Raw genomic sequence first — 22,663 nt, 5'->3', positions numbered from 1 at the left:
GTCCTCGTCCTTTGGAACAAAGGGCACGCATTTTGTATCATTTACTAGAGTTAACGGGCCTGGAACGCAAGTCAAAGTAACTGGACCTACAATAAACACATTTATGTGCGTGTGTGTATGTATATACTGCTCACAAAAATGAGGGCATATTTTATCACTTCATTTTGAAATATCCCCTCATTTTTGCAAACAGTCTATATTTGAATATATAGCTTCTGTCTCCTTAGCAGCAAATAACATAACATGTTGGAGAGACAATAAACGACTTAAAAGGCTCAGCAAAACACCTGGACACTAAGAAACTAAAGAGAAGAGAGATTCCGGCTTCAGCTGACCTGCAAGATCAAAGGTACGCTTTTGAAAGCATTAAGACAATGACTCTGTACACACTACGGAAGAAATACTCACAAATCCTTTGTCTCCTTGTCCCACTCGACCACTAACTTCACGTGCGCCGTGCCCCCTGGTCCACAAGATTTCAACGCCCTACAGGACAGGAGGGGGTCGGAGCGGAGTCACGTATGATTCCCTAAATAAGTGACTTCACTTAAATAGGATAATCCAGTCTAAATCTGAAATCCTGTGATTTCTAAAAAATCTTCATCACTGCTCCCCATTAGAAAAAGCTTCTAGTGAGACCATTATAATAACCTCATATTTAATAAGTAGGTTACAAATGAACTAAAAGAAAAAAAATCCTCAGATTAAATTAAAATGTCCAGTATAGGAATAAAGAGATTGGAAGAAATTTAGAATCCTGTTATAATAAGGCTGTCCACAATCACTCTTCGATGTTCCTTATGACCTTTTTAACTTTTTGTCCAATTTCTCTCCAACCCAAATGGAGACTGGACAGCAGTCTCTTTGGGGACAAGGCCCCCTCTCCTGTATATCCCCCCCATAAACCATGCCTGGTCCTTGGGCTCTGGACTCTGTCCGCCCCAATTACACTTCTGAAAGGTCCTGCTCAGGTTCCCCTCCTGCCTTCGCAGAGCCTGAGAGCTGACTCATCTGTCTCCTGATAAACTCCTCAGCAGTAACAGTCACTACAAGTCATCTAATATTTCTTACACTTTGCAATGTTTTGAAGCCTTATCTAAATCTATCAACTCTCATCTTTAAAACCAAATTGCGACCTATTTTCTTTTTTTTTTTTCTTCTTTTCCAAGTGAGAGGAGGGGACATAGAGAGACAGACTCCCGCATGTGCCCCGACCGGGATCCACCCAGCAACCCTCGTCTGGGGCCGATGCTCTGCCCATCTGAGGCCGTGCTCACAACCAAACTACAGATTTTTAACACCTGAAGTGGAAGCTCCATGCAGCCATCCTCAGCGCCCGTGGCCAATGTGCTTGAAGTACTCGAGCCATGGCTATGGGATTGGAAGAGAGAAGGGGAGGGGGAGGGGTGGAGAAGCAGATGGGCGCTTCTCCTGTGTGCCCTGGCTGGGAATTGAACCTGGGACTTCCACATGCTGGGCCAACGCTCTACCACTGAGCCAACTGGCCAGGGCCAACCAATTTTCAAATAGAACCATGGTATAGATTTTTCTGGAATCCTGAAATGCAGGCACTATGACATTCGTTGAAAAAAATTAAAATAAAAACAGTATCACAAGTTTTTACATTTATGCATCATAGGCGTGTAAGTGCACACACATGCGCCTCTCCCTCATTTTAACACAACAGCCGCTGCACAAGGAGAAGCAGGTTGAGAGCACAGGGAGGCAGAGCAGCGAAAGACTCCGCCGGGGAAGGACGGACGCGTGAAGAGAGGCTCAGAGGAAAGATCCCGTTAGCACGTGCACGGCACCTGTCAGGGTCGGGGACGCAAACACCCCACCCTCTGACCCTGCGGAGGGGCTGGCCTGGCGGCGGGAGCGGGGAGAGGCCGAGGCGGCAGAGGGAGGCTCCAGGGCCCAAGCTGACCTGCCTCATGCACTGCTGCACTGCGGGACCGGGGCTTTGCCTTCAGGCCCAGGGCCCACGTGAGGATCTCAGGGAGGAAGGGGGCGGGGCTTTGCCTTCAGGCCCAGGGCCCACGTGAGGCTATCAGGGAGGAAGGGGGCGGGGCTTTGCCTTCAGGCCCAGGGCCCACGTGAGGCTATCAGGGAGGAAGGGGGCGGGGCTTTGCCTTCAGGCCCAGGGCCCACGTGAGGATCTTGGGGAGGAAGGGGGCGGGGCTTTGCCTTCAGGCCCAGGGCCCACGTGAGGATCTTGGGGAGGAAGGGGGTGTGGTTAGAACCCTACTTTGGGAGGGTCATGTTCACGTCCATCTGGGTGAACACGACAGGGTCACTTCTCTGCAGGCCTAGGGAACACAGTGATTGTATCTCTAACACGAGTGCTCCAGGCTTTTCTGATTTCAGGGAAGATCCCAGGCCCTGGCCGGGCAGCTCAGTCAGTCAGAGCGTCGTCCTGAGATGCCAAGGCTGTGGGTTCCATCCCCGGTCAGGGCACAGGGCACAGGGCACATGGAATCAACCGATGAACGCATGGGTCGGTGGAGCAACAAATTGCTGCCTCTCTCTCTCTCTCTCTCTCCCCTTCCTCTCTCACAAATCAATAAATAATTGTTTTTAGAAAATACTATAACATAAGCCCTGATAGGAATCAACTTCTAGAACCTTCCACACTGTTGGAAACCATAGCGGACACTAGAGTGACCCCAAGCCCACGGCACGTTCCGGAAGGGGAGGTCGTTACCTTTCCACCGTCGGGTGGCACAGTGGCCGCTCCTCCTGTGGCAGCAAGTACGTGATCCCCACCACGCTGACCACACGCAAGCTGAACGGAGACACCTGTGCACAGTGGTGGAGGGCAGTCAGGCCGGCCTCTCCTCCAGGGCCTGCCTCCCCCTGGTGAGGACACACAGACCCGGGACAGAGGGGACAGGGCGCCTGTCTGCACCTGCTCCCCACACTGCTCCTCCAGGGCCTGTCTGTCTCCCCCTGGTGAGGACACACAGACCCGGGACAGGGCGCCTGTCTGCACCTGCTCCCCACACTGCTCCTCAAGGGCCTGCCTCCCCCTGGTGAGGACACACAGACCCGGGACAGAGGGGACAGGGCGCCTGTCTGCACCTGCTCCCCACACTGCTCCTCAAGGGCCTGTCTGCCTCCCCCTGGTGAGGACACACAGACCTGGGACAGAGGGGACAGGGCGCCTGTCTGCACCTGCTCCCCACACTGCTCCTCAAGGGCCTGTCTGCCTCCCCCTGGTGAGGACACACAGACCCGGGACAGAGGGGACAGGGCGCCTGTCTGCACCTGCTCCCCACACTGCTCCTCAAGGGCCTGTCTGTCTCCCCCTGGTGAGGACACACAGACCCGGGACAGAGGGGACAGGGCGCCTGTCTGCACCTGCTCCCCACACTGCTCCTCAAGGGCCTGCCTCCCCCTGGTGAGGACACACAGACCCGGGACAGAGGGGACAGGGCGCCTGTCTGCACCTGCTCCCCACACTGCTCCTCAAGGGCCTCCCTCCCCCTGGTGAGGACACACAGACCCGGGACAGGGCGCCTGTCTGCACCTGCTCCCCACACTGCTCCTCAAGGGCCTCCCTCCCCCTGGTGAGGACACACAGACCCGGGACAGAAGGGACAGGGCGCCTGTCTGCACCTGCTCCCCACACTGCTCCTCAAGGGCCTGTCTGCCTCCCCCTGGTGAGGACACACAGACCCGGGACAGAGGGGACAGGGCGCCTGTCTGCACCTGCTCCCCACACTGCTCCTCAAGGGCCTGTCTGCCTCCCCCTGGTGAGGACACACAGACCCGGGACAGAGGGGACAGGGCGCCTGTCTGCACCTGCTCCCCACAATGCTCCTCAAGGGCCTGTCTGCCTCCCCCTGGTGAGGACACACAGACCCGGGACAGAGGGGACAGGGCGCCTGTCTGCACCTGCTCCCCACACTGCTCCTCAAGGGCCTGCCTCCCCCTGGTGAGGACACACAGACCCGGGACAGAGGGGACAGGGCGCCTGTCTGCACCTGCTCCCCACACTGCTCCTCCAGGGCCTGTCTGTCTCCCCCTGGTGAGGACACACAGACCCGGGACAGGGCGCCTGTCTGCACCTGCTCCCCACACTGCTCCTCAAGGGCCTGCCTCCCCCTGGTGAGGACACACAGACCCGGGACAGGGCGCCTGTCTGCACCTGCTCCCCACAATGCTCCTCAAGGGCCTGTCTGCCTCCCCCTGGTGAGGACACACAGACCTGGGACAGAGGGGACAGAGCGCCTGTCTGCACCTGCTCCCCACACTGCTCCTCAAGGGCCTGTCTGCCTCCCCCTGGTGAGGACACACAGACCCGGGACAGAGGGGACAGGGCGCCTGTCTGCACCTGCTCCCCACACTGCTCCTCAAGGGCCTGTCTGTCTCCCCCTGGTGAGGACACACAGACCCGGGACAGAGGGGACAGGGCGCCTGTCTGCACCTGCTCCCCACACTGCTCCTCAAGGGCCTGTCTGCCTCCCCCTGGTGAGGACACACAGACCCGGGACAGAGGGGACAGGGCGCCTGTCTGCACCTACTCCCCACACTGCTCCTCAAGGGCCTGTCTGCCTCCCCCTGGTGAGGACACACAGACCCGGGACAGAGGGGACAGGGCGCCTGTCTGCACCTGCTCCCCACACTGCTCCTCAAGGGCCTGTCTGCCTCCCCCTGGTGAGGACACACAGACCTGGGACAGAGGGGACAGGGCGCCTGTCTGCACCTGCTCCCCACACTGCTCCTCAAGGGCCTGTCTGCCTCCCCCTGGTGAGGACACACAGACCTGGGACAGAGGGGACAGGGCGCCTGTCTGCACCTGCTCCCCACACTGCTCCTCAAGGGCCTGCCTCCCCCTGGTGAGGACACACAGACCCAGGACAGAGGGGACAGGGCGCCTGTCTGCACCTGCTCCCCACACTGCTCCTCAAGGGCCTGTCTGCCTCCCCCTGGTGAGGACACACAGACCTGGGACAGAGGGGACAGGGCGCCTGTCTGCACCTGCTCCCCACACTGCTCCTCAAGGGCCTGTCTGCCTCCCCCTGGTGAGGACACACAGACCCGGGACAGAGGGGACAGGGCGCCTGTCTGCACCTGCTCCCCACACTGCTCCTCAAGGGCCTGCCTCCCCCTGGTGAGGACACACAGACCCGGGACAGAGGGGACAGGGCGCCTGTCTGCACCTGCTCCCCACACTGCTCCGCTGGGCTGCCGAGCTGCTCAAACACCCCTCAGTACGATGACCCAAATGCTGCCCGCACGTCAGATACCTAGGCCGGGCCGACACCATGGGGGGTCAGTGGACAGGAACTTAACATACGCTCCCGGGCAGACCGTAACGCTGCGGTCCTCATGCTCAAGACACACAGAGGTGTCCCACAGAGCCTCCCCGAGCGGACCACATGCTCAACGTCACTAAGCCACACTTAGCAAGGGACACCCTGCCGTGGCCAGCTCGCCTCCTGAGACGAGGGTTAGGTCCCCGGTGCTGAGCATCTAAGCAGTTGGCTCTGCGGGGGGTGCGGTCCCTCCTCCAGGGCGCGGGCGGGCAGGCGGGCGGAACCACGGGCACACGCACCTGGACGCACACCGTGGGCCTCAGGAAGTACTTCATCTTCTCCAGGATCTCCCTCTGCAGCAGGTCCCAGGCCACCGTCTTCTCCAAGTGCAGCACGAACGGCAGCCCAAACCTGACACACAGACACATCTGTCACCTCTGTCACCTCCAGCTGCAGCCACGCCTCGCGCCCTGCACTTCCCCGCTCACGGCCTTCTCAACGGAGCCACGCTCTGTCGGGTTTCAGGGCCACTCTCGAAATAAACACACAAGAAGTTGAATACTGACTCTCCTAAGTGGATGAGAAGTCAGAAGAGAAGCCAAGATTTCTAGATGAAATTTAGCAGTCCGCCCACGAAAATGGCTTCGGGGCGGGGGGCGGTGGCAGGTTCTCAGGTGGCAAAGGACAGGTCAGGCGTGGACACGAGTCTGGCAAACAGCAGGGTAATACACAGGTCAGTGCCAGAGGGACAGCGGGCCGGAGGGCCTCACAGGCAGGTAGCCGGACCCGACAGGCTAGAGGAGGACACAGGCCAGCGGGGTCACCCAGCCAGCCCCTCCCCTCAGGGGTCCGTCAGCCCCTCCCCTCAGGGGGAGAGCACGTGGCCCCTCCCCTCAGGAGGTCCGTCAGCCCCTCCCCTCAGGGGTCTGTCAGCTCCTCCCCTCAGGGGGAGAGCACGTGGCCCCTCCCCTCAGGAGGTCCGTCAGCCCCTCCCCTCAGGGGGAGAGCACGTGGCCCCTCCCCTCAGGGGGTCCGTCAGCCCCTCCCCTCAGGTGGTCCGTCAGCTCCTCCCCTCAGGGGGTCCGTCAGCCCCTCCCCTCAGGGGGAGAGCACGTGGCCCCTCCCCTCAGGTGGTCCATCAGCCCCTCCCCTCAGGGGGTCCGTCAGCTCCTCCCCTCAGGGGGTCCGTCAGCCCCTCCCCTCAGGGGGTCCGTCAGCCCCTCCCCTCAGGTGGTCCGTCAGCCCCTCCCCTCAGGGGGTCCGTCAGCTCCTCCCCTCAGGGGGTCCGTCAGCCCCTCCCCTCAGGGGGTCCGTCAGCCCCTCCCCTCAGGGGGTCCGTCAGCCCCTCCCCTCAGGGGGTCCGTCAGCCCCTCCCCTCAGGGGGAGAGCACGTGGCCCGCCAGGCGTGCGGAGTCGAGGGCAGTGCCGTGGCTCTCGGCTTTGGCTGCAGGCGACGTCACCGAGGGGAGCTTTAAACAGGGTGCCCCAGGGTCGCTCCCTGAGGCCCAGCTGTGGCACTGAGGCTGTTTCAGAAATCCCCATGGTGAGGACAGCTGGCCTGGCATCAGCGTCCCCAGCCTCAGGCACTCAGACCTCTGCCGTGCGCCCTGAGAGTGTCCTCCTCACAGCCCCAGGTCTCTGTGCAGCCAGCTCCTTCTTCTAGGCTAGGTCTCACCCACCCACGTCCACACCCATGAGGAGCCCTCCTGCAGGACACTCCGTCCCCGTCCCTGTGCTCCGCCCACAGCACTGCCTACCCTGCCTGACTGGGCTCGGCCCCGAGGCACTGGGGAGGTATGTGACTATCTCCAGGGCCCAGAGCCGGGCCTGCAGGACACTGGCAGAGGCCTCCTGCGTGCCTGGGGGGCCGGGAGGAGGAGGGAGGGAGGTGGGAGGAGGGAGGAGGGGCAGAGGGAGGAGGGAGGGGTAGGCAGGAGGGAGGAAGAGGAGGGAGGAAGGAGAGGGAGGGGGTAGGCAGGAGGGAGGAGGGGAAGAGGGAGGAGGGGCAGAGGGAGGAGGGAGGGGTAGGCAGGAGGGAGGAAGAGGAGGGAGGAAGGGGAGGGAGGTGGGAGGAGGGAGGAAGGAGAGGGAGGGGGTAGGCAGGAGGGAGGAGGGGAAGAGGGAGGAGGGGCAGAGGAAGGAGGGAGGGGTAGGCAGGAGGGAGGAAGAGGAGGGAGGAAGGAGAGGGAAGGGGTAGGCAGGAGGGAGGAGGGGCAGAGGGAGGAGGGAGGGGTAGGCAGGAGGGAGGAGGGGCAGAGGGAGGAGGGAGGGGTAGGCAGGAGGGAGGAAGAGGAGGGAGGAAGGGGAGGGAGGTGGGAGGAGGGAGGAAGGAGAGGGAGGGGTAGGCAGGAGGGAGGAGGGGAAGAGGGAGGGAGGAAGGAGAGGGAGGGGGTAGGCAGGAGGGAGGAGGGGAAGAGGGAGGGAGGAAGGAGAGGGAGGGGGTAGGCAGGAGGGAGGAGGGGAAGAGGGAGGGAGGAAGGAGAGGGAGGGGGTAGGCAGGAGGGAGGAGGGGAAGAGGGAGGAGGGGCAGAGGGAGGAGGGAGGGGTAGGCAGGAGGGAGGAAGAGGAGGGAGGAAGGGGAGGGAGGTGGGAGGAGGGAGGGGGAGGAAGGGAGAGGGAGGGGGTAGGCAGGAGGGAGGAGGGGAAGAGGGAGGAGGGGCAGAGGAAGGAGGGAGGGGTAGGCAGGAGGGAGGAAGAGGAGGGAGGAAGGAGAGGGAAGGGGTAGGCAGGAGGGAGGAGGGGCAGAGGGAGGAGGGAGGGGTAGGCAGGAGGGAGGAGGGGCAGAGGGAGGAGGGAGGGGTAGGCAGGAGGGAGGAAGAGGAGGGAGGAAGGGGAGGGAGGTGGGAGGAGGGAGGAAGGAGAGGGAGGGGGTAGGCAGGAGGGAGGAGGGGAAGAGGGAGGGAGGAAGGAGAGGGAGGGGGTAGGCAGGAGGGAGGAGGGAGGAGGGAGGCAGGAGGGAGGAGGGAGGGGGAAGAGGGAGGGAGGAAGGAGGAAGGGACCGCATAAACCCTGGCACAGGTTGAGGCTGAGGTACTAAGGTCACCGAGACCCAGTAACACCACGCACAGCGGCACTCAACAGTGAGCTCGTGGCCTGAAAACAGCCGTGAGGTGAGATGAGTGACAAGGGACCAGCATGTATGAGCCGTCCAGCCATGCCTGTCACGTGACAGTGTCTCCACGTTGAAGAGACCAGCGTTCTCTCCCTCCGGCCCCTGAAGCATGCCGTGCCCCTTCCAGGCTCAGTGTCTTCGTGCTCGAGGTCCCTCCTCATGGGGTCCTGTCCCCCCAGGGCTCACACAGCTCAGCCCTCTCACATGGCTCTTCGGCCGCCTCCCTATGGAAGCCCTCCCTGACCTCCCTCTCACGCAGAGCCGCAGTGCCCGCCCGCCCCAAGCGCATGCCATCATCCCAGCCGCAGTGGAAGGGACCGAAGGTAAGTGTGTCCACTTGCTCAGGGTCCCCCTGTCCTGGTGGGAGGTGAGCTCAGGAGAACACAGATCCCGTCCGTCCGTCCGTCCGTCGGCCACTGCAGCCCTAGTGTGTACAACACTACCTGACACACCAGAAACACCCACATACTTGTCAGTGCACATCCTAAATGTACAATCAACACACTGTGCACTTGTGCCATTAACCACTTTTTAAAAAAAGAAGTTGCTTCAGAGCAACATTTTCCAAGGCTGATATAACAGCCACCCTGACAAATACTAGAAACACAAAGTCCTTCTTGCCTGGAACAGACCCAACCTTGCTTGCTAAGGTCACGAAACTATCGGGACAACGGTCCTCTGGGAACCCGTCGGAACCCCGCATTCTCACAGAGGAGATGGACCGAGAGTCCCAGCTCCCAGCGCCTGGTCAAGGCCGCCGCGTGGAGACTGACCGCTGCTGAGCCAGCTGCCCGAGGGCCCAGGGCCAGGGAGGGGGCTTGAGCTCAGTTCAGCACACGAGACGGAAGAGCACACACCAGCCAAGACTGGTTAAGAATTAAAAGGAAAAGAAGCTGTTAAGAAAGCAGGTGGAGCCTGACCGGCAGTGGTGGTGCAGTGGATAGCGCATCACCTGGGATGCTGAGGACCCAGGTTCGAGACTCCGAGGTCACCAGCTTGAAGCCCAAGGTCACTGGAGCCCCCCCCCCCATCAAGGCACGTTGGAGAAGCAATCAATGAACAACTAAGGTGCCGCAACTACGAGCTGATGCTTCTCCTCTCTCTCCCTTCCTGTCTCTCTCGCCTAAAAATAAATAAATCAAAGAGGAGGCAGCTGGATAGAGGAGTACAGGTCTGGGGCCCCAGGAGGAGCTGGAGCTGAAAACGGACACACAGAAGGCCCCTCTCACTCTGTCTGTCGTCCTGACCCTGCGTTCTCCCCTCCCCACCTCCCCAACCAGGTCAACCTGTGCACATTCTCTATCTAACCATCAGAACAGAAAATTAACTACTTCAAGTACGGATGTTTCTACCCCTACTTCGGAACGCCTGTGAAAACACCAGACTTCTTCGCGCCCTGGCCGCTGCTGGGAGACCCGCTGGGCTCACCTCTTGCCCTGCTGCCCCGAGCAGGCCCGGTTACACACCAGCAGGACGATCTTGTCGCTCCCTGCCCTGCTCACGGGCAGGTCCGCCTTCCCGGGCTGGGCGGCTGCTGGAGTGGGAGACAGTCTAGGATGGTCTAAGCCAAACTTTAAGTGGTTTAGATTGTTGTTTAAGTGGATTCCTGAAATAAAATTTAAAAAAAAACAAAACTTACATTATCTCTTTAAAATTCTTTTCATGAGCTCATTACAAAGTATGACAATTACCCAATCGAAGAATGAAGAAGGTGTCATTATATAATTTAAACCAAAAAAAAAAAAAAAGGCACAAATGACCTACTTTGAGATGACTCATCTAAGCCACTCGGATAATTTCATTAGCACCCATGATTTAAACTAAGCATTATCTGTCTGAACACCGAAAATGAAAACTCCTAACTTCAGTGAACGTTACACACAGCGTCAGAGGGCAGGTTGCAGGGATGATTCACCACAACAAACTCAGAGAGCAGCCACACAACCGGCAACCAAATAAATGTCACAGAGAAACAAGTCCGAGCAGAACGCTGTTCAACACTCCAGTGTCGCTCCTCCTCCCAGACCGGAGAGCCGGGCGTCTGAGAAACAAGGCGTGGCGAGACCCACAGCCACTCCAGACTGCATCGACCCACAGGAAAGCGAGAAGTGTGTGTCTGCCCGCACTGGCCTGCCCGGACTCTCGGCAGAAGGAGGCTGGGAGGCCCGCTCCGCTACAAGGGACCCGATTCCTAACGAGGTGAGATGCCCATAGACGGCGGAGGGGTCCGCGCTGCGCCCAGGTCGGGCCCGCCTCCGTCCGCTGTGCAGCCCTAACCGGCGTCTCTCCTCTGCGTCACCTGTCAGCTGGCGAGGGCAGCGGCTCACACGCCCCGAGCCCAACGCTCCAACGAGGCTGACGTGCAGAGCGGAGCCCTCTTCCAAAGAGGCGCTCACTCACAGCTAGAAGCAGAGTGTGCACCCCAAGCAGCTGGGGTAAACTTCAGCCAAACAAACACTGACCAAGCTCTTGCTGTGCGTCAGGGAGCACACCCAGCTGCTGGGCACAGAACGACGCGGCAAAACGCCGTCCCAACCGCAGCGAAGTCCCAGTGCGCCAGCACAGACATGGCGGGCGCGGCCGCTCCACACGCAGGCCAGGCCACACCGCGGGAGCACTGGAGGACAGGCGTCCGGCAGGGGGGGCAGTGAGGAGAGGCTTCCGGGCAAGGTGGCAGCTGGCTATTTCTACTGCGACGCAATGCAAGTCAGAAGCAAGTTAAAGACACAAAAGCACAGGCAGGAGAACACAACTGGGAGACAACACGGGGGGGGGGGGGGGGGTGGCTCCTGGGTCACAGGAAACGGATACTACGTAGCAGCCCGTCTAGAAAATGACAACAGGCGTGGACCAGAGAACACCCAGTCCTGAGCCGAGAGGGGAGAGAGCTGACCAACCCAACACACACAACGACCAAAGGGTCCAGAAACTAGAAGTAGCCGGGCCCTTGGGGAGGAGGAGGGGAAAGAGGTTGGAAAGTACGGACTTCGGACAAAGGCAGCAAGGCCGTTGGAAGAGGCCAGACAGTCTCTGCCACAAAAGGTGCTGGGACTGCAGGACACTGACCGGCAGAAGCATGGAGCTGGACCCGACCTCACGCCATGCACAAAACTCAACTCAGGATGGATCAAAGACACACGTGGAAGAGCTAAGACGACGTAAACCCTGGAGGAATATAAGCTCGTGGACTGGGACTTGGCAGTGGAGTCTTCCATGTGACCCCAGGAGCGGAAGCAACCACACAAGATAAATCAGACACAAAAGAGGTGCAGCGGCGGACGATGATCAACAGGCGTGGTCTTCACATGCAATGGGGCACTCCTCAGCCCGAAAAAGGAAAGAAGGACCGATACACGCTTCAACACGGAGGGAGCCTTGAAACCTCCCGCTGAGGGAAAGAGCCCGTCGTAAAAGACCACCTGCCGTCAAGCCCGGTCCTGTCCGGACCAGGAGAACCTACAGACAGAATGACGGCTCAGGGCTGGGGCGAGGGGCACGGTTGGGGGGGGTTCTTCGGGAGACAAGGGGGGAGCTAATGAGACAGGAGATGGGGAAATAAGTTCTCAGCAAAAAGAAAAGTCAAATTAAAAGCCTGCAGAAGTTTGTGGCAGACCTCTTCAGAGCCAACAGAGCCGTATCGAGAAAATGTGTGGCCGTCCAAGATTTTAGAATTTGGAAATCGGGTACAAGAGCTGAGAAACAAAGTAACAAGAAAAGAATTCTTATAGTAATAGATAAATAAACAAACAAATAAAACGAGTGTTGTCATAAGATGCCGAAGAGGCCACTTAAGGGAGGACAGTCCCAGAAATATTAGGAATGAACGAAATATCCTTATCTAAAGTAGTAACAACTGCCTTCTTCCAGGAAAACATGTTACCATAAAATTCACAGTGTTACAAAAAAATGTGTTATATGTATTTCACCCCAATGTAAAAACACTATACCGTCCTCTGACTGACGGTAAAAGGGTAGACGGGTTGACCACCCATCTCTGGGGCAGACAGGCTGACCGCCCATCTCCGGGGCAGACGGGCTGACCGCCCACCTCTGGGCACCAGCCCGGCAGGAACAGGCTCGTTTACCTCTCTGACTGAGGATTCCCTCTGGCCTGAATGTCTCTGGAGTCTCAAAGGCAAAAATGCAGTCACTCTCGTGGACTGTCTCCAGGTCATCTGTGTCACAAAAGGAACGGTGGAACCCATCAGAGTACATTTCTGTTAACACAATCTAAAAATGGGAAAAACGTAAACAGTTGGATAAGCAGGAAGCCGAGAGGCATGGACCACCTAACCGTCCGTGAGCCCCCCCGGACCACCAGGACCTGACCCCTGAGGCCTCTCACACACATCCCAGCGCCCACTGCTCGCCTGTGGGAAGCCTTTGGGAGCACAGCCCCTGCCCCTACAGACAGTGTATCCTGTTCTCAGAAAGTCACGGAACTGAATCCGAGGTCCCCCAGGTCCTGGTGGGGAAGAGACCCCGGACGTCACGAAATCTGTGCCCGCGTTTCACAGGGGAAGAGACTGAGAGAAGGCGGAGTGACCTTCCTGCGGTTATACGAGGGTAGAGTCCACAGCTGACTCCCAGACTTTCTCCTCCACAGTTGGATTTTTTTCTTTCCAGGTTAAAAAATGTCAAACAACCATCAATATTTGTATTAGGAAAAAACTGAAGTCAACTCAAATGTCCAACCACAGGAACTAGTTAAATCTACTACAGCCCTGCTACTAGAAAGAATGAGCTGCAGACAGCTGCACTCACATGGACAAGTCTCCTACGTAAATAAGAAGTAAGGTAATGACAGGTAATGTCTATGAAATAACAGCTGTGGTACTGCACAGAAAACAACAGGAATGAATTTACAGCATAGTATTCAAGTTGGCAAAACCCTGGTCCTGAGATATTTAACATGAGATACTTTCCACGTCTTGTTTCCGAAATGGTTGAGGATGGCACAGTAAAAAACAGGAAAACAAAAGATGGGCAGAAACAATGGAGACATTTAGACTTCAGGACACGCCCAGCAGCACTGTCCCGTGGAAAAGCACTGCGCTCAGCCTGAGAAGGTCCCAGTCCAGCCTGCCACCAACTGGCCCGTGACCTTGAGCAGTCACATGGTTTCTCCCGGCCTCCTTCCCATGAGGGGTTTGGGCGCCGGACTCCTCCACCTCCCCTGACGAACACCAATGGACCAGGAATCCAGCAGGTGCAACGGACTGGTGGCCTAGCCCACACGGACCCCTCCACTTCCCCTGACCAACACCAGTGGACCAGGAGTCCAGCAGGTGCAATGGACTGGTGGCCTAGCCCACACGGACCTCTCCACTTCCCCTGACCAACACCAATGGACCAGGAGTCCAGCAGGTGCAATGGACTGGTGGCCTAGCCCACACGGACCCCTCCACTTCCCCTGACCAACACCAGTGGACCAGGAGTCCAGCAGGTGCAATGGACTGGTGGCCTAGCCCACACGGACGCCTCCACTTCCCCTGACCAACACCAATGGACCAGGAGTCCAGCAGGTGCAATGGACTGGTGGCCTAGCCCACAACGGACCCCTCCACCTCCCCTGACCAACACCAATGGACCAGGAGTTCAGCAGGTGCAATGGACTGGTGGCCTAGCCCACACAGTCCAAAGAAAATAGTCCTGGCACATTTTCCATCTAGTAAGTGGCATGACCAGGTTGTTTTTCTGCAGGTGAATGTGCAGAGAGAATTCACTTTCTCCAGCAAGCTGAGGTCAGAACAAACATGTAATTATATCACTCTCATTCAAAACTGCATGCACAAGGAGCCAGACAGCACTGAAAGCTTTTAAGAGACAAGCAGATTTGCCATGGACACACACCTTAGCACCCCCACTACACACACACACACCCCGCCTTCCCCTCAACCTGAAGGAGAAAGTGCATCAATGAGCTCCGAGGAGCAAGGAAGATGCAAACATTCTACGAATGTGCCCAGCACTGTCCTATGCAATATGCAGAATTTGCTTCTTAGGACAACGTTGTTGGTGGTATTCATTTCACCTCGTCGACCCAATTGACGCCATGTGCAAAGCACTCAGCACCTTGACCATGCAGGTGGGGCAGCTTCCAGAAGCCACCTGAGGCAAAGCGACTCAGCTACCCAATCATCTTTCTTTAGTAAATTCTGCGTAGGGAGCGTTTTTCCAAATGAAACCATCATAGTGAACTATGTAAAAAAAAGTGTATGCAAAAATATGTCAAGTCACAAACAAGTCGAACATTATTTTGGGCTAATTTAATATGAAAAAATCTGCACTGGCCGGGAACACAGATGGTTAGAGAGTCCTCCTGACACACCAAGGCTGTGGGTTCAATCCCCAGTCAGGGCGCATACAAGAATCAACCGATAAATGCATAAATAAATGGAACAGCAAACCAATGTTTCTCTCTCTCCCCCCTCCTCAAATCAATGAATAAAATGAATCAATAATTTTTTAAAAATAAAAATATCAAAAATTTATCCAGAAAAAAAAGGGAGGAGGCAGGCATACAACTTCCTTTCTCTTCTCTGAACAAGGGGAGACTGGTCCAGCTGCACCCCCAGAGAAAAGACAGCTGGACAGGCAGGGACTGGCCAGGGGCCGTTCTCGTCCCCGCCGTGGGGAGGGGTTCAGAGAGCTGCTGCCCCGCCTCCAGGCCCCTCTGACCTTCACACACCACGGGCACGCTCCTCCCATGCCAGCGGCCACAGAGATGATTTAAGGGGTTAAGTAATTATACTGGAGAAAGCGAAAGGAAGTCTCGGGGTAAAGCGACAGCCCTTCCTTGTAAAACGTGGCACAATGAAAGGAAGTGTGGAGAGGCTGCGGGCACGTTTTTCTACTCTGGGTCTTAGTTTCCCTTTTCCTCAAAACAGAAGCACCTGGTTCGGCGTTCCTGCCTGACCCTACTTGGCACAGAGAGCTGCTAGAACCTTCTGGGAGGCCCAAGAGGCAGACTTGCGTGGCTCCCTGGGCCACGGGCGTCCGAGGCGCACTACCTGATCCGGGGGGATCTTTGTCTCCATGGACACGGCTTCCCGGAGTCTGGCGACAGTCCCAGACAGCGGCACCGCCACGCCGATCCTCATGCAGTGCGAGCACTTCCCTTGATACACTACGGTGACATAGAGAGGCCTGTGGAGATCAAAGTCACATCCTCTCATTAGTCGCTATGTCAATTAAAACGGAGAAGACAAATCTGATCGGAAAGCAACATGAAACTCAGGTTAACCCCGCCTCTACTGGACGCCACATAGAAACACTCATTTGGACCTTAAGTGAAACTGTCAAGAGATCTCTGGAAAGGGTAAGCTTCGAAAAAACAAAAATATGATGTGTCAATACTTGGTTCTGTGCTTTGAATTTTCCTTAAAACAGCATATCCACTAAAATTTTGAGGAACAGTCAGATAAAAGCCATGACTTGCAATGTGAGGCCTCCAGGGGCCTCGAAGGTGCTCAACCACCTTTTTTCTCCCCCCACGCGGTGAAGAGATGACCAATCGCTCAGACACGCCTGTTCCACGCACCCTGCACACTCGGACAGGCACTCAGATTTCTGTGAGGTTGTAACGATGCCTGTATTCAATGTACCCCTCACCTCACTACTGCTCTCAATAAGGAGGAAGGCCTATCAGGAGCCCGTGGAGGAGAAGGGGCGCACGGGAACGCACCACCGTAACTGTATCCACTCCGTCCTTACCTCGTGTGGGGCAGCGGGATTGGCAAAGAGATGCAGAGGAAAGGGTCGAAGGTGTTGCTCTGCTTCTGACAGTGAGGACAGGTCAGAGAAGACCTGCGGAAACAAGAACGTCAGACGCCCAGGAGATCACTCCCCCTGCGGCGAGCAGACAGCACTGCAGGGAGGTGACGCTCCTACGCGGGGAGGTGACGCTGCTACGCGGGGAGGCGACGCTCCTACGCGGGGAGGCGACGCTGCTACGCGGGGAGGCGACGCTGCTACGCGGGGAGGCGACGCTCCTACGCGGGAGGTGACACTTCCTACGCGGGAGGTGACACTTCCTACCTGTACTGGGCCTGAAAGAGTTCTTGGACGAAAGTGCTGCAGACAGGAAAGGACGGTCCCTCGGGCATCACGTCAGTCTCCAACGGTGGCTGAAGAGAAGGACGGACAATGTCACAGACTCAAAGGGCCCACTGTGGACTGAAGATGACCCCGAAAGGGTCACAAATGTCCCTGACTTCTTACACAAGCAATGCATCTGGCCCAGATGGTTCAGTGAAAGGTACCTGGTAAAGGAACCGGAGCCCAGTGGCCAGGACCTGGGTCACAGAACTCCTCTCCTCACAGGCTCTCCCACACAGCACGTCCCCCCAGGACACCCTCAACGTCCTGCGCCCGCTCTTCCCACACCTGAACGCTCCATCCAGTGCCCGTGAGCTGCTGGGCATGGCACCTGATCACTCTACTCCATCCTTCACGTAACCTCTTCCTGTCCCTTCACCCCCAGTGGGTCGCTGAGCACCGGCTGCCACGTGCAGACAGCACCGTAGGAGGCTTTCGGGACAAGACATGGTGCCTGACCTCGCGTCTGTCCCAACCCAGGGGGGGAGGGTCAGCCACGAGCACAAGCATCGTCTGCGACAGCACAGTGTTCAGACACAAAAGGACCTTGAAACAAAATAATCTAACAACTTACCAAAACTAGAAATTTACAATCTGAGATACAGAGCAGAATTATATATATATATAAAAACCAACTTTAAAAGCAGCAAGAGAAAAGCACTCTTTCCCTTCCTTATTTCCAAAATAAAAATCGTGTTAGCCCTGGCTGGCGGCGCGGTGGACAGAGCATGGGCCCGGAGCACCAAGTTCACCAGTTCAAGCCCAAGGTCACTGATCCCGAGGTCACTGGTTCGAGCCCGGGTCAGGGCGCATAGGAGAGGCAATCCATGTCACTGCTGAGGGAACAATGAGTTGATGCCTCTCTCTCTCTCTCTCTCTCTTTCTCCCTTTCTCTCTCTCTCAGTAAAATCATTTTACCCATCATGGTCAGGCTACATGCATAAAAATGGAGAACAAATCTCTCTTCTGCAGGAAGAATATTCTGGAGGTTCCATTCCTACACTCAAGTCCAGTCTTAGCAGAGACAGCCGGTGTTTCCTCCCAGACTGTGTTCACTCCCGTGATCCACATGTGGGGACGGGTCTCACTGGACGAGAAAGCCGGTTTTTCCTTTAAGAACCATGTAGTGAGATGGAACCACTTAATTGCAGTCTGAAGCCAGTCACAGGTGCAAATATGTCCCTTCTCGTGAGACAGGACGCTCCCGGGAGACGGCCGCTCCGGAACCGCACACCGCGACACGCAGTCCACACGGAGACAGCCTCTTGAGTGCCCGCGGGCTCTGAGCTCACCCTCACTACTCACTGTCACTGGGCTCACTGAGTGCAAACTCACAGGTCTGAGAGGGTCGGGAGAGTGGGCGTGGGGCTCTCTGCTGCCTGCTGGCCGGCCGGCCGGCAGACCACACAAACAGCACCCTCACCTTCACGGGAGGCTGGCCACCCTGCTCCACGGCCTCATGGAGGTCCTCGTGAACCCGGTCCAGGAGCCACAACAGAAACTCCTGGGCGTCGTGCTGGGAGTTCCCCCGGTACTGCAGGGCGTTCTTCGACACAATGCTCTGGAGAGAGATTAAAAAAAAACCACCAACACAAACAGTGAGTGGTGAGTCCTGGCTGACGATAAAGCAAGCATTCATAATCCCAAACAGGAATCCAGCTCCCAAGGGTGTCAGGAGTTCTTTCCGGAAAGAGCAATGTAGAAGCAGGTGCTCAGAGTAAACCCACCCCCAGGAACACGCACCCCAGGAAGGCTGGAAGGTGCCACCCAGCAACCCCACCCTAGGAATATACAGCTACAGGACACCATCGGAACCACCACGTCACCTCAGGACACAGCCATTTTTCAGGGCTTTTTATGAGCTTTTTTAAGGTAACTTGATCATCTTAAAAACGAGAATTGTTAGAAATAGCACATCATTGCTCAGTACACCTGAAACTAATAAAACGTTATGGGTCAAATTTTAATGCATGTCTCAATAAAAAATAAAAAAGAAGAAATGGTTAAATAAGTCAGGTAGCACTGGATTATAAGCCAAAGCATAAAACGAGCATACGTCACATAAATGAATCCGTACATGGAAGAAACAAATATCCCTTACAGAAGAACTCCAGGTGACTGGCGTCACTAACGGCCCTGCAGGGGCTGGACCTGGGCCCCCACCCTGAGCAGGCGATGACGGTGACTGCTCTCAAAGACTCGAGTGTGGACGGGGGCGGCCAGGGAAGGCTGCAGGTGTGCTGAGCCAAGGCCACGGGCTCTGCAGCACGCAGTCCGGCTCCATCTCCGTCCCCCTCTGAGGGGGTGTGAGGTCTGGACCAACCCTCCTCCAGATGGAGGGGACGATGACAACACCGTGTGACCACTTCGTGCGTCGGCTTGGTGAGATGCATGCAAGACGTCTCCCGTGTAAAGGATGCATACGCTAGTGCTCACAGGTTAACTCCGAGTAGCGTCTTTGGAAGCAGGGATGGAGGAGGGACGCCACTGCCCACACAGGACAGCCGGGGGACAAACGACACCAGGAGGCGAGAGACAGCGAGGACGGGCCGACGTGACGGCCATGGGGTGGAAACGGGAGGGCCAGCCTCAGAGCTCCGGAACTGAGGCAGGCAGATCAACGCAGCGTGTGACCTGATGCGTGCGGAAACTGCGGAGGGAGGCGTGCCTGTCACCCGGGCGTCTCATCTGGGTGACAGGCACCTGCTGGTGCCCTCCGTGAAGACAAGGAGAGAGAAGGAAGAAGTCTGAGAAAGTAAAGTCCCTTTCGAATCCATTCCCCCTGAAGCTCTGTGGACCTCCAGGAGCATCGAGTCAGCACGTAGAAATACAGGTCTGGGCTCCACGGGAGCGTCTGTGCGAAGGACAAGGACTCAACAGGTAAGTGGCAGCTGAAACCATGAGCACGTCTGAGGTCACCCAGATGTAATCGTGAGATGAAGCCAGAGAACAGAACCCAAGGACAGCTATATTTAGGGGGCCCTCCAAGGAAAGGCCATCAGAAATTGTGGCAAGAAAATCAGGAGAATGAAGTCCCGAGAGTCAAGAGGATGCTGAGAGTGATCAATAGTGTTCAAAGTTGAAGGACGATAAAGCCAGCCAGAGAAATAAAAACTGTCCACTGTACCTTTGCCATTAAGATAATGAGAACTGCCCTGGCCAGCTGGCTCAGGGGTAGAGCATCAGCCTGGTGTGTGGAAGTCCCGGGTTCAATTCCCGGTCAGGGCACACAGGAGAAGCACCCATCTGCTTCTCCACCCTTCCTCCTTCCCTCTCTCTCTCTCTCTCTCTCTTTCTCCCTCTCCGGCAGCCATGGCTTATTCAAGCACTGAGGATGGCTCCATGGCCTCTGCCTCAGGTGCTAAGAAGAGCTTGGTTGCTGAGCAACAGAGCAACAGCACCAGCTGGGCAGAGCATTGCCCCCTAGTGGGCATGCCGGGTGGATCCAGTCAGGGTGTATGTGGGAGTCTGTGTCTCTGCCTCCCGGCTTCTCACTTAATGAAAAAATGGAGGTAGGAGAGACAGAAGAGGAGGTAAGGACAGTGAAGGGTTCAGAGAAGTCAGACAGGAAGGCAGGAAATGGTTTCACAGTGCTGGGCACGGCACGGGCAGGAACAGGTGCACCAGCACACAGCCGGGGCACACAGCTGGCCAGGGGCAGAGCAGCCCGTGCCCAGGACCCTCCCTCACTTATTTGCCATGGAGGGGATGGGTCCTCAGCATCTGCAGCCTGCAGACAAGCTAGCTGAGCTCAGACGCTCCACGGGGTGTCCGAGCAGATGTGTGCCAGACAGCGTCTGCCCAGCTTCAGGGCGGAGACAGGCTGCTCTCCACCGGCTTGCTGTCCACCTGATGCATGCCTCCTGCTGCCTCCGGCTCAGCTCCTCAGGCACTGACCCGCCCATCGCCGATCCCGGCCCGGTGCTAAAGCCACTCAACAGGATTTTTTCCGGGCATGATTCAACAAGCGACAGGGAGTTCTGTCCACAGGCCTCTCAACCGGGGCAGAAACGGCTCTGGATCCACCTCGCCCTCGGCCACCACAGCAGAGACCGAAGGAAAGCTCGCAGACCTCACCAGACGCTGCACAGACACAGGGCTCCTCCTTCCGCCCCTTCCCAAGGGCAACGGCTTTCTGCTGTGGACGCCCAGGGGACAACTGGTTTCCCTCCAGCCCCAGGCCAAACAAAGCACAGGATAACCTATGGCCTAATTCACGGTAACTCCAATAGAAGGGTCCCTGTATCCAAGTTCTGACGAGCCAAACTCCGGAACTAAGCTCACGTGGGTAGCAGGGGCCATCCGCCCTGCTGCTACACTAACTCTGGACAGGACACAAACTGGTGTGCACAGGACTTGGTGGCAGAAAGCCATTGCTTGGAACATCAGACTAGGCAAGAGCATGTATCTTAAAAGAAAACACTGTCGCCCTGGCCAGTGGTGCAGTGGAGAGAGCGTAAGTCCTGGAGTGCCGAGGTCGGCGGCTCGAACCCCGCTGAGGGCACATGCGAGAAGCAATCAGGGGGCACGTGCGAGAAGCAATCAGTGGGCACAGCTAAGCAGAGAGGCTGACGGATGCTTCTCTCCGCCTTCCACCCCCCTTCTCTCTCTCAAACAACAACAACAACAACACTGCCATAAAAGGGTTGAGAAAGGGTTACTGCCCTCAAGAAGTTCTGACTCCGGGAAGATGTGTGGTCCAGAGCAGTGGAGCCGGCATAAAAGGACGGCATATATATTAAAAGGGAGTCGTGACAAGTGGTTCCGCAGGATGAACAAGGAGCTCGACTTCCCCCGACAGATCACAGCTACACAGGCAGGAAACACAGCAGCGGGAAGACCCCCGAGGCTGCGCGCGGGGCTGGGAGTCACCACGAAAAAGACTGGATTCTGAACACCCGAGTTCAAGTCTCCTTCCCACCACTTTCTGTGTCCCTCCTCTGAGCCTGTTATCTTTTCTGCAAAAAAAAAAACACAAGATTTTTCTAAAAAGATGATTGTGGGGCTTCAGAGATAACAGAAAAGCATTTAATAAATTCTTCAACTCGATCCGGCTGCTGTTGTGCAACTGTCACACATCCAGAGTGAAGAAAGGAGTTACCCGGTGGCACTACAGAATCCTGGAAAACCCCAATGATGACGAGAGAGAAAACGGGAACAATATTAAGGCCGTTGTGTCTCCTGACCCTTGGCTGCACATACATTGGAATCATCGGGGACGTTTTTTTCTTTTTAACAAGAAAAATCCTGTCCTGGTGGCAGAGCCGGTCTAGGACGGGATCTGATCATCGCTAATCTTGTTCCAACTCTGATTCTTCTTTGTCAACAATTCTAATTCTAAGGTGAAGCCAAGACTGGGAGAGAACACAGCCGCACGGGAAGAGCTCTTGGGTTTCACTTCCAAAGGCAGCGACACACACAGGAGGCTCTCTGCCATCCCTATTACACTGTATTTAATCCGTCTTCGAGAACCGTAACCTCCCATCTGCCTCCACCACCAGACAGGGGCCGGGAATACTGCCTATTTCACTCAATCGTACCCGCCCCCCCCCCCCAGCAATACAGTTCTCGCCACAAACAGTTAGCAGTAAGCTCCTATTTGAGTGCTTGTGTCAGGCAAGATGCAAATTGTTCACAGGTGTTATTTCCCATAAACTCAACCTCTCAAAAAGTCCCTCTGCTGTAGGTATCATTATTATTACTATCTGCAGATAAAAACTGTAATAATTCCAGCTGAGAGAGGTGAATTAACCTGTCCAAAGTTACAATGACTTTTCAACCTCATCTTATTGAAACGCCTGGAAGACCATGTTGTCAATGATCCCTCTTTGACAAGTGAGATCCTCCCCGTATATATACAACTCGGGGTCACACAGACGTGAGGTACAGACATCACATGTGCAGGAGACTGAGCTACAGCTGCCTCAACCCCGAGGTGTCTGGGAGTTGATGTGCTTTAAAAAAAAAGAATCCTTGTTAATCATCAGTGTTTGTTTTGTTGTCATTCGCATTTTTCCCTCGGACTGAAATATGGCCTAGAAACAAAAATGCAGTTTTATCTCGTTGAGATGTTGTTATCTAAGGAATGAGGAGTGGGATATGCCAGGAGATCAAGCTGCAGCTCGTGCAGAAGGCTGTCTGGCCGGAGTGGCCCGGATTGCGACAGAGCTGACGGGAGAGGCAAGTAGCT

The 22,663-nt window shown here is 56.4% G+C and overlaps 1 protein-coding gene across 2 annotated transcripts in view; it reads right to left on the bottom strand.

The window, feature by feature from the left end:
* The window catches only part of USP31 (ubiquitin specific peptidase 31), a 52,717-nt gene that overhangs the window by 15,718 nt on the left and 14,336 nt on the right, over positions 1–22,663 (bottom strand). Inside the window, exons 2-10 of one of the 2 annotated variants that reach the window (XM_066275872.1) lie at positions 17,897–18,034; positions 16,414–16,502; positions 16,090–16,182; positions 15,387–15,502; positions 12,459–12,548; positions 9,802–9,979; positions 5,561–5,672; positions 2,705–2,799; positions 409–486 (exon numbers count right to left, since the gene is read on the bottom strand). In XM_066275872.1, the coding sequence (XP_066131969.1) occupies positions 409–486; positions 2,705–2,799; positions 5,561–5,672; positions 9,802–9,979; positions 12,459–12,548; positions 15,387–15,502; positions 16,090–16,182; positions 16,414–16,502; positions 17,897–18,034 (989 nt within the window). Of the gene's footprint in view, positions 1–408; positions 487–2,704; positions 2,800–5,560; positions 5,673–9,801; positions 9,980–12,458; positions 12,604–15,386; positions 15,523–16,089; positions 16,183–16,413; positions 16,503–17,896; positions 18,035–22,663 lie in introns of both variants that reach the window. The other variant, XM_066275871.1, reaches the window with a different exon arrangement.

Source organism: Saccopteryx bilineata, chromosome 4, assembly GCF_036850765.1.
Source record: "Saccopteryx bilineata isolate mSacBil1 chromosome 4, mSacBil1_pri_phased_curated, whole genome shotgun sequence".
Classification (NCBI taxonomy): Eukaryota; Metazoa; Chordata; class Mammalia; order Chiroptera; family Emballonuridae; genus Saccopteryx; species Saccopteryx bilineata.
Note: the sequence above shows the minus strand (reverse complement) of the source record. Positions and strands in the feature narration are given on the sequence as shown.